We start from the raw sequence: 11,843 nt of genomic DNA, 5'->3' as shown, positions 1-11,843 counted from the left end.
TAAACAAACCTCAACAGATACCAAAAAAAAAATGGAATAACCCTATGTATCTTATCAGATCACCATGGCTTAAAACTAGAATTCAACAGCAACACTAATTTCAGAAAGCCCACAAACACATAAAAATTAAACAATGCTCACCTGAATCATCAATGGGTCAAGGAAAAAATAAAGTTAAAAATTAAAGCCTTTCTAATATTAAATAAAAATAGACATACAATATACTCAAATGTATGGGACACAATAAAAGCAGTGTGAAGAGGAAAGTTTATACCCTAAATGCTTACATAAAGAAGCTGGAAAAATCCCACATTAGTGAATTAACAGAACATATGAAAACATTAAAAAAAATCAAACTCACCTAAGAGAACTAGACCGCAGGAAATAATCAAATTGAGAGCTGAAATGAACAAAATAGAAACAAAGAAAACAATTCAAAGAATCAATGAGACAAAGAGTTGGTACTGCAAGAAAATCAACAAAATAGAGAAACCTTTATCCAAACTAACTAAAAGGAAGAGAAAGAATATCCAAATTAACAAAATCAGAAATGAAAAGGGGGACATAACAGACACAGAGGAAATCCAGAGAATCATCAGGTCATATTTCGACAACCTTTACTCCACAGAATTGGAAAACTTAAAGGAGATGGACAACTTTCTAGATAAAAATCACTTACGAAAATTAATTCAAGATCAGATAAGCAAATTAAACAACTATAACTGCTAAAGAAATAGAAACAGTCATCAAAAGTCTCCCAACCAAAAAAAGCCCAGGACAAGATGGTTTCAGCTCAAAATTCTACAAGATTTTCAAAGAAGAATAATACCAATACTCCTCAAATTGTTCCACATAATAGAAACAGACAGAACATTGCCAGACTCTTTTTATGAGGCTACAATTACCCTGATACCCAAACCACATAAAGACATTACTAAAAAAGAGAATTACAGATCAGTCTCACTCATGAACATTGATGCAAAAATACTAAATAAAATACTGGCAAATCGAATTCAAGAACATATCAGAACCATCATCCACCATGATCAAATCGGCTTTATCCCAGAGATGCAGGGATGTTCAACATAGGAAAATCTGTCAATGTAATCCACCATATAAACAAACTGAAAAATAAGATGACATGATTATCTCATTAGATGCTAAAAAAGCTTTTAACAAAATAGAACATCCTTTCATGATAAATGTCTTTGAGGGAGCAGGGATACAAGGAACATACCTAAACATAATAAAGGCAATATACAGTAAGCCAACAGCCAACATCAAACTAAATGGAGAGAAACTCATAGTGATCCCACTGAAATCAGGAACAAGAAAAGGTTGTCCAGTCTTTCCATATGTATTCAATATAGTTCTTGAGGTCCTAGCTAGAACAATAAGACAACAAAAAGAGATCAAGAGAATACAAATTGGAAAAGAAGTCAAACTCTCACTATTTGCTGATGATATGATAGTTTACATCAGTGACCCCAAAAGATATATCAAGAAACTTCTACAACTCATAAACACTTTCAGGAATGTAGTAGGATACAAGATTAACTCAAAGAAATCAGTAGCCCTCCTTTACCCAGATGATAAATAGGCTGAGAAAGAAATCAGAGAAGCATCACCCTTCACAATAGCTACAAATATCATAAAATATCTTGGAGTAACTCTAACCAAACAAGTGGAAGACTTGTATGACAAGAGCTTTAAATCTTTAAAGAAAGAAATTGAAGAAGACACCAGAAAGTGGAAAGATCTCCCATGCTCTTGGGTAAGGAGAATTAACATAGTAAAAGTGGCAATCTTACCAAAAGCAATCTACAGATTCAATGCAATGCCCATCAAAATCCCAGCAAAATTCTTTACAGGCCTCGAAGAATGGTACTCAACTTCATATGGTAAAGAAACAAACAAAACAAAAANAAAAAAAAAAAAAAAAAAAAAAAAAAAAAAAAAAAAAAAAAAAAAAAAAAAAAAACAGGATACCAAAACCTGTGCAATAAAAGAACTTCTGGAGGCATCACAATCCCTGACTTCAAACTCTACTACAGAGCTACAGTACTAAAAACAGCCTGGTATTGGTATAAAAACGACAGGAGGACCATTGGAACCGAATCAAAGACCCAGATATTAATCCACACACCTTTCAACACCTGATTTTTGACAAGGAAGCATCAAAGACGTCAACATAAAGCCAACCACACTCAACCTCACAGAAGAGAAAGTGGGAAGTATGCTTGAACGCATTGTCACAGGAGACCACTTCCTAAATATAACCCCAGAAGCACAAACACTGAGAGAAACAATTAATAAATGGGACCTCCTGAAACTGAAAAGCTTCTGTAAAGCAAAAGACATGGTCAACAAGACAAAATGACAGCCTACAGAATGGGAAAAGATCCTCACCAACTCCACATCAGACAGAGGTCTCATCTCCAAAATATACAAAGAATTCAAGAAATTGGACATCAAAAGCATAAATAATCCAATAAAACAATGGCGTATAGGCCTAAACAGATGAATCTAAAATGGCTGAAAGACACTTAATGTTCAACATCCTTAGCCATAAGAGAAATGCAAATCAAAACAACTCTGAGATTCCATCTTACACCTGTAAGAATGGCCAAGATAAAAAACATTTATGACAACTTATGCTGGAGAGGTTGTGGGGTAAAGGGAATACTCTTGCATTGCTGGTGGGAGTGCAAGCTGGTACAGCCCCTTTGGATATCAGTATGGTGATTTCTCAGAAAATTAGGAAACAACCTTTTCGAGACCCAGCAATACCACTTTTGGGTATATATCCAAAGGATGTTCAATCGTGCCACAACAACATGTGCTCAACTATGTTCATAGAAGCATTGCTTATCATAGCCAGAACCTGGCAACAACCTAAATGCCCCTCGACCAAAAAATGGATAAGGAAAATGTGGTACATTTGCCCAATGGAGTACTACACAGCAGAAAAAAATAATGACATCTTGACATTTGCAGGCAAATGGATGGATATTTAAAACATCATATTGAGTGCGGTAACCCAGACCCAGAAAGACAATTATCATATGTACTCACTCATAAGTGGCTTTTAGACGTAAAGCCAAGAAAACCAGCCTACAAATCACAATCCCAGAAAACCTATACAACAATGAGGGCTATAAGAGAGACATACATGGATATAATCTACATGGGAAGTAGAAAAAGACAAGATCTCCTAAGTAAATTGGGAGCATAGGGACCATGGGAGAGGGTTGAAGGGGAGGGGAGAGGCAGGGAGGGGATCAGAGAAAATGCATATCTCAACAAAATCCATAAAACATTGATACATGCATGAAATCTCAAAAAATAAATTTTAAAGTATTGATCAAAAAACATTTATTTCAGGGTATGTGTGGAGAGAGAGAGAGAGAGAGAGAGAGAGAGAGAGAGAGAGAGAGAGAGAGAGAGAACCACATCACACATGTGAAGGTTAGAGAACAACTATGAGTATCAGTCAACTCTCACCTTCCACCTTGTTCAAGGCAAGACCTCTCTTGGTGTCCCTGCAGCAGGCCACCTAACCCATGAGTTTTCAGGAGATTTTTCTGCATCCACCTCTCATCTCTCTGTTGGAGGGGTGGGACTACAAACATGTACCATGTATGCAATAGCCCTGCCACCTAGTTAAACTGTATAAAATAACCACACCAAGCTTCTGGGGCACTGCAGCTTTTCCGTCAGAGCTTTTCCAGGCCCAGGCTCACTGTGTGCTTGTGTGTTTGTCCTTTCTTCATTTCCCCTTTGCCTCAGTTAGGTCTATCCCTGAAGCCATGCAGGACAGAGCAGGTCATATTACTAAACCATCTCCTTGCAACTTATTGTCATACCTATAAATCAACGCATCTCTCAACCCTTGTCTGAGAAGCTTCTTTCCAGGAGACTGTGATTAACATGGTGGCACATAACTATCCAAGGTACAGAGGGCAACTGTGATGGTTTGAATAAAAATGGGCCCATAGGCACATATATTTGAATGCTTATTTACCAGGGAGCAGCACTGTTTGAAATGATTAGAAGGATAAGAAGGTGTGCCTTATTGGAGTAGACATGATCTTGTTGGAGGAAGTGTGTTAATGGAGGTGGCTTTTGAGGTTTCAAAAGTCCAAGTCAGCTCGCTCTCTCTCTCTCTCTCTCTCTCTCTCTCTCTCTCTCTCTCTCTCTCTCTCTCTCTGTCTCTCTCTCTCTCTCTCTCTCTCTCTCAACACACACACACACACACACACACACACACACACAAAGCACATGGGAGTTAAAAATGTTCTCTTAGAAGGGACTTCTAATGCTCCCAGAAAACTCCCTTGTTTCCAATAAATGAAACTAACTTTAAAGTCTGTTTATTGAATGTTATGAGACCACTTGTGCCCACATGCAGAAATAGGATATGTATGGCTNGTTCTCTCTCTCTCTCTCTCTCTCTCTCTCTCTCTCTCTCTCTCTCTCTCTGCATGTGAACCTAGATGTAGCTCTCAGCTGCTGCTCTGGTGTTATGCATGCTGTCATGCTCCCTGCCATGATGATAATGGACCAACTGTAAACTGTAAACAATCCCCCAACTGAATGTTTTCTTTTATAAGAGTTGCCATGGAGAGGAAGGTGTAGAGACAGGCATGTCTACATCTAGAGCCAAAAAGCAGAAGATGAATGCTGTACTCCACTCTTTTATATTCAGCCAAGATTCCAGCTCATGGGATGATGCCACCTACACTTAGAGTCTTTCCTCCCCAGTTAAACTTTCTAGAAACTCACTTAAAAATATGCCCAGAGGTGATCTCTAGCCTAGTCATGGGAGCCCTGTCCTCAAGACTAGGACAAGGGCTTTCTCTGATAAGCTTCATGCAGGGTTCACTTAGCCATCTGTCTCTGCCATGTGAGAATGCAGGATTCATCTGCTCCAGTGGATATGGCCATGAGCGCCATCTTAAAAGCAAAGAATAGTCCTCCCCAGATAACTAAAGCTGTGGTGCCATGATCTTGGAACTGTAGCTGCCTTGATGTCAGAGTGCCCAGCCTTCTCAACTGTGAGAAACAAACTTCCATTCTTTATAAAGTACTCAGTTTGTGGTATACTGTTATAAATGCACACAGATACTAAGACTGAAATTGGGGCCACCACTTGGATTAGTTTGGGATGGTGTCACACTGCTCTCTGAGGTCTGTCTGTATTCTTCACAGGCCACCCAGGAAAGCTGAACACGGATATGTGTGAGTCAGCACTAATGCAACACCCAGGTCCTCCTTAGCGGCACTAAACCCTGCACTCCTCTGCAATGCAATGCTGATTTACTATTTCCCTAGGAATAAACACTTGTAGAGCTTTCCACTCATCCTCGGTTCTGAAAGTGTGAGAACCGATGTGGGGACTCTCCAAGCTTCTGCTCATATGCATGACAAGCATGCATTCTAGAACTGGAAAAGCAGCTGTAGAATGGACTCGGGTGTGCAATGAGCTCACTGTGATGTGTACCTGCCTCTCTTGGTGACCTGACCTCCACAGGCATGCCACAGTGGTGTCTGGAGTCCCAGGATTTATGTCAGTTCAGGTCTAACATCCACAGTACCCAAGGCATCTCATTTTCCCCTTTCCCTAAATGGAAATTTACCTTCATAAGAATCCATAGGCTCCTCTGGGATTTGAGATAGATTAATGGTGAACATTTTGAGCAATCTTTTGGAGTCTTTTCTCAAGGGACCCAGTGTCTGCTTCTGTATACTTGCTAAAGGCTGAGAACTAAATGAAGAGGTGTAAGTTTGTTTTTATAATTCACAATTTAATTGACTTAACCTAAAACTTTTGTGCTTAGACAGATTAAGTAAAACTTGAGTAGAGGTCCTATCTATCTTCTGAGAATACTCTTCTAATTATATCTCTGTTGCCATGGTAAGCATTCTAACTAACAGCAACTTGGGGAAGGAAAAGGTATTATTTTCTCTTACAGGTTTCAACTCATAATTGAAAGAATTCAAGGCAGGAACTTGAAGCCAGGCCTACTTGCCATTCCATGCCATTACCTCTAACCAGTTAACTCAACACAGCCAAGGAAACATAGCAGAACCCATAAAGAAATGTTACTTGACAGCTCACTTGTAGGTTTGTGCTTAGTTAGCTGGATTTCTTATACAGTCCAAGACCATTTGCCTAGGAATACTGCCTTCTACAGGGGGCTAGACACTCTTTACATCACTTGATAATCAAGACAACTCCCCATAGACATAGTCATGGGCCAATCTGATCTAGGAAATCCCAAAATTGAGACTCCCTTCTCAGATGATTCTAGGCTGTGTCAAGATCAATAATTAAAGCCAGCTAGAACAAAGACCATAGTTAATAGTCCATGATGATCACTGCTTTTGTCTCCCATCCTTTACGGTAAACATGACTTGCTGGCATTTGGTGGCTAGGTACTGCTACATGGTCTCTACATCTCTGGGATCCCAGTGATCCCAACCACTGGAATCTTCAGTATAAGACAAGGCCTGTAGTGAAGTGACCATGGACATCTTCAAGGGTGGTAGGAAGTCTCTTACAAATTTATCTCACAAAGTACTGTTGTAAGGGGCATCTTAAATGAAATTATCTTTAGAATGTATGTGCCTACATTCCAATCTCTCTTAGATAATGAATTCATTCCTCTACATTCAAGCAGAGCATGTCTGGGCATTTCTAAGGTGGCATTTCTAAGAAATGGCTCAGCGGGTAAGAGCCGCTTTTCAAAAGGTCTTGAGTTCAATTCCCACATATTGGCTCTCAGTCATCTATAAAATCTGGTGCCCTCTTGAGGAAGAGACCTGGTCTGTTGTCCTCATCAACCTAGACCATGAAACCCAATATAGACAAGCTCAACAGAACTGCCATATACCATGCGTACTTCAGCACTGCCAGGGCACAAATTTCATTTGTTCATTACACTTTGTGGTCAAGTTTTAATCAGTCATAAATTCCATCAGAGCTCCCCTTTCTAGCTTCAGTTTCAATATTAAACACAGAATATTTGCTTAGTGAGTTCATATCAATTAATTTAACTTGATTCAAAATTATGTGCCTCCAACCTTCCCCCCTCCCCACCCTAGACCACAGTTTCTCTGTAACTTCGAAGCCTGTCCTGACACTCACTCTGTAAACCAAGCTGGCCTTGTACTAACAGAGATCCACCCACCTATGCCTCCCAAGTGCTAGGATAAAAGGTGTGCACCACCAATGCCCAGCCATTCCTCCTACCTTTATCCCACACTTCCACTGTCCACTTACAAACGTGTTTCCAGTTTTATCCGTATAAATTAGAAAGTCAGAATAGCTTTTGTTTTGGTTTAAGAGTATAGTTTACTTCCTCCTGAGTCACAATTTGTACCTTACCTTGATGAGCCTATGAAATAGTCAAGTTACAGCTACAGATAAAAAGAACTCCTTTACAGACACACCCAGAAATAATATTCACCACACATTTGGGTACTACAAAGACATTCAAGTTGACACAAAGAGCTCTCCATCACCAATCGCTGAAGAAATGGCTCAGCAGTTAAGAGCATTCATTATTCTTCCAGAGAACCTGTGGTTCCCAGCATCCACATGGTGGTTTTTAACTGTAACTCCAACTTCAGGGGATCTGACACCCTCTACTGGTTTCTACGGACACTGTTCTCACATAAACACAGACTCATAGACAAAATTAGAAGTAAAATAATCTTTAAAGGGAAATTGTTTGTTCTCTCCATATATCCTGATCACTGGGAAGCCCCTACACTGTGAATCTGGGCTTCTGTTTTTTGTGCTTTGCCACATGTATTGTATCAATGTCCTGTGTGATAAACTTATGCACTGGTAGCTTCATTTGTCCAAAACTTCGTGCCGGACCTAGGTGCATGTTTCTGAAGTCAGCACAAGCTTTAATTTCATCTCGTCCATTGGATCTTGAGTGACAAAACCTTGTCACCAGTCAGTTTCTTTGTCTGTGAAACACAAATCGTAGTCCCTAGTTTGCTAGACAAGTTTTTATTTCAAACTGAAACATTCAAGAGAATACCATGCATATCTAATGAGGTTTAGCAGATGTTAAGTATTATTGATAAAAAGTAAAATGTGTCAACAAGAATACACACTGAGTTTGGTTTAAACTGAATAACAAGACCTCCAACTCATCTTTTGCGTCAATCACAAATTTTTTCCAGAAAAATATTGAATCAAACAAAATTGAAATATGCATCAAAGAAAAACATTTAAGTGCCTTTGCCTAAGCATCATTAGGATAATTTTAAAAACTGGGATACAGATTTGAAGAGCTCATTGTTTTCATAACTTATAGAAGTATTTATAGCTGAGAAAGACTAATTGCAAACCACGCTGCACCATACATTTTAATTTGTTTTAATGAAATGTACAAGAGTTCATCTCCAGGTGAACTGTTTGTTATGTGCACGTCTGTTCAGTTACTTCTAAGATCTTGTTTACAATTTGAATAGACTCTTCTTAATTACAAAGAAAAAATATATGGTAATTGTTTTTCCTGTAGAAATGTTAGAAAAAATAACAACAGACACTTCTTCCTACAAGTAAATCCTAGTCAAACAGTTATCTTTGTTACTTTCTGGATATATCTTCATGGCTGTTTCTTCACACACACACACACACACACACATACACAAACATACATACATACCACACACACATACATATATACATACATAAATATACACACATACATTTAATCAGTCACTCAAGCTCTAGAGTCTCTCTCTCTCTCTCTCTCTCTGTCTCTGTGTGTGTGTGTGTGTAAGCATCTGTTGATCTTTCTATCTGTATCTCTTATTCTATTCTACCTCAGTCCACTTTTCTCATGCCCTTCTTTCTGAGTTAATATGCAAATAAAACAGTTCGTTAATTTTCCAAGATAATGTTTATAAAAGGGAAGAAGCAAGAAAGAAAACTCAAGAGTTTATATGTGTAAAGAGAGTATGCCGACCACTACCATCTGAGCAATGCAAGTCACACAATGACCTGGGACATTGAATGGAAGCTTAAATTGTGCTATCCATGTGTTTATCTACATGGTTAGCAGTACTGGGGACTGAAGAGTGTTTTGTACCTGATAGACAAGAGCTTTACTCCTGAGATACTTCCCAATCCCTTTGCCTATTCTATTCTTTGAGACAGGGTCTCAACAAATTACCAAGTCCGCTTATACATGGAGTCAAAGGCCTACACCACTGTGCCTGATGGATGTTTACCTGGGGTAAAATGTAAGATGAAATATTCAGATGTTTGAGTGGTCATTTATTGGTGATCACCACCATGCTGCTATCACGGTAGCATCCATCATTCATCTATCATAAAACTCACTTGTAATGAGACAAAAAATTAGACAAGCCTATTACAGAAACAGCAGACACTTAGGGTAGAATTTTTATTAGCTCTGTAGGGAAACCTCATTAGTTGTTGATGTGACATCTTCTTACATCTTAATAAATGTATATTGAATGAATTTTATTCTTTCACACCATGTCAGTCACCTCAAACATATCCATGTTATCACAAAACTGTATAATTTATTAATGGGTACTAATGGCCTTAATGAAGGCAAAAAGTGGCAAGGAGCAGAAACAACAGATTACAAGTGGTGCTTTTCCTAATTCTTTAATCCTGCTATAAACATTAGCCCATATTGACTCATTGGCTGTGTTCATCTTTATACAAGGACAAATGTTCCTGAACAGGTCTGTTTAATGTAGACTAGTGTCTACCATTCTGCCCAAAGAGATCCAAATGACAAAGGTGCAATCGTGGGAGACTCAGTGACTGTAACAGTGAGGTCTCGAGCAGAGTGAACTCACCATCAGGCACTGCCTTTCTGCCTGTGTCAGGCCTTTCCAAGTCCCTGGGCTGTGCACGTATGGTTCCCTCTACTGTGGGATGCTCTTTCCCAGATATATGCATAGATCTTTGCTCCGGTGTCATTAGAGAAGGAACTCAGACATAAAAAGTGTTGGAGGAGGCTGCTTGTTGGTTCCTAGCTGCCCCATCTCTAAAGTAATCACACAGAAACTGTATTAATTAAATCAGTGCTTGGCCTATTAGCTCTATTATTGGGTAGCTCTTACATATTAATTTAACCCATTTCTATTAATCTATGTATCACCACATGGCAGTGGCTTACCAGATAAAGTTTTATCCAGCTCAGGTGGGGCTCCATGGCTTCTAATGACTCTGCCTCCTTTCTCCCAGCATTCAGCTTAGTTTCCCAACCTAGGTCTGTTCCCCTATAGCTCTGCTATAGGCCCAAAGCAGTTCCTTTGTTTATAAATGGTAATCACAGCATACAGAGCATATTGAAGGGAATCCCACATTCAAAAAAGCAGTTCCTGTCTCTTCCATTCTTGACTCACATTTCCCTTGGGCTGGACCTTATCTTTTTTGTTTATTACCACCTGTCTTCCCCATGAGAATTCACTTGTTCCCTTTGTGTGTGTGTGTGTGTGTGTGTGTGTATACATCTGTGTGTGCTCATGTGAGTTTCAGAGCCAAAGGCCAACCTTGAGTGCCATTACTCAGGAGCTATTACCTTGATTTTTGAAACAGGGTCTCTCATTCTCATTAGCCTGGAGCTTGACAAGTAGGCTAAGAATCTGGTTAGCAAGTTCTAGGGATTCTTGCCCCTGCCTCCCTACTGATGGGGCTGTAAGAATGCACCACTACTCCAGGTTTTGCAGCACTGGTTCTGGGGATCAAACTTAGGTTGTCCTGCTTTTGAAGCCACATTTTACAACTGGGCTATCTCCCCAGTTTTATGGGGTCCTTTTGTTTACTGCTTTCCATAGCCCAGGAAGAGCGTCTGGCTGGTGTTCCATAAATATTTCTTGCTTGATTGGGAGTTCAGGATAAAACATCAGCATCATTTATTGAAACTAATATTATCTCAGTATCATAGAAGGTCATTTTCTGAAAAGTAGGTTTTCCTTTTAGAAGTGTAGCATCTTTCTGGTGAGATGAGCTCATCATTGATTAATTTTCTATTTGTGTACAATAAATGAGCCCCTGACAACAGTGGCTTAAGGGACACTTATGCTTAACAGGGCTCCTGTGGGTCAGGAGTCTGAAAGTACTGAGGGATTCTGGTTTACCTTCTTTTGGGTGCTTGCATCAGGATGTCGGCCTAAGATCTTGTCATATGAAGGCTTTACTGGAACTGACTGATGGCCTTCCCATAAAGCAAACTCCCATAGCTTTCAAATTGGTACTGGCTAAGGGCAGGAGGCTTCTTTTCCCCCTACATGGACATTACACACACACACACACACACACACACACACACATACACACACAGAATGAATCAATTGTACTACTCTTGTGGCAGCTGAATCACTCAAAGGCAAATGACTACACCTTTGAGGCTACCCAGCCAGTCTTCCATCTTAATGGTTTGTGAAAGTCAGCGTTATTCATTGTGGAAGAAAACTGACTAAGTGAGAAACACTAAGGAGACTGCCCATCCTGCACTGAACTAAGGAATGGATCACACAGGACCACACACAGGTGAGAACTAAGTTGAGAATAGCTCAAGGCTTAAGCACTGCTGAGGACTTGAACTTGTATAACTGGGGCCCCTAAGCTGATAAGAGTCAACCCTTGTTTGTATTAGGACAGCTATTCCAAGCATCTTAATAACAGAGACTGTATTTGTTCATCTATTCAATGGTTCTAAGTCCATAGAGTGAACCACCTGATTAGGAGGGATCAAATCTGTATTAGTCAGGTTTCTCTGGAATCACAGAATTTATGGAATAAATCTCTCTCTCTCTCTCTCTCTCTATATATA

General features: G+C 39.5%; 1 protein-coding gene across 1 annotated transcript in view; it reads right to left on the bottom strand.

The window, feature by feature from the left end:
• Nucleotides 1-5,680: 5,680 nt before the first annotated feature.
• Nucleotides 5,681-11,843, bottom strand: part of Zcwpw2 (zinc finger CW-type and PWWP domain containing 2) — a 117,894-nt gene continuing 111,731 nt past the window's right edge. The window contains exon 10 of the mRNA XM_050141746.1: nt 5,681-5,767. Within this exon, the coding sequence (XP_049997703.1) occupies nt 5,681-5,767 (87 nt within the window). The remainder of the gene's footprint in view (nt 5,768-11,843) is intronic.

This window comes from Alexandromys fortis, unplaced genomic scaffold, assembly GCF_014885135.2.
Source record: "Alexandromys fortis isolate MF-2015 unplaced genomic scaffold, M_Fortis_MF-2015_v1.1 scaffold_44, whole genome shotgun sequence".
NCBI lineage: Eukaryota > Metazoa > Chordata > Mammalia > Rodentia > Cricetidae > Alexandromys > Alexandromys fortis.
The sequence above is the reverse complement of the archived record's forward strand: the minus strand, read 5'-3'. Positions and strand labels throughout refer to the sequence as shown.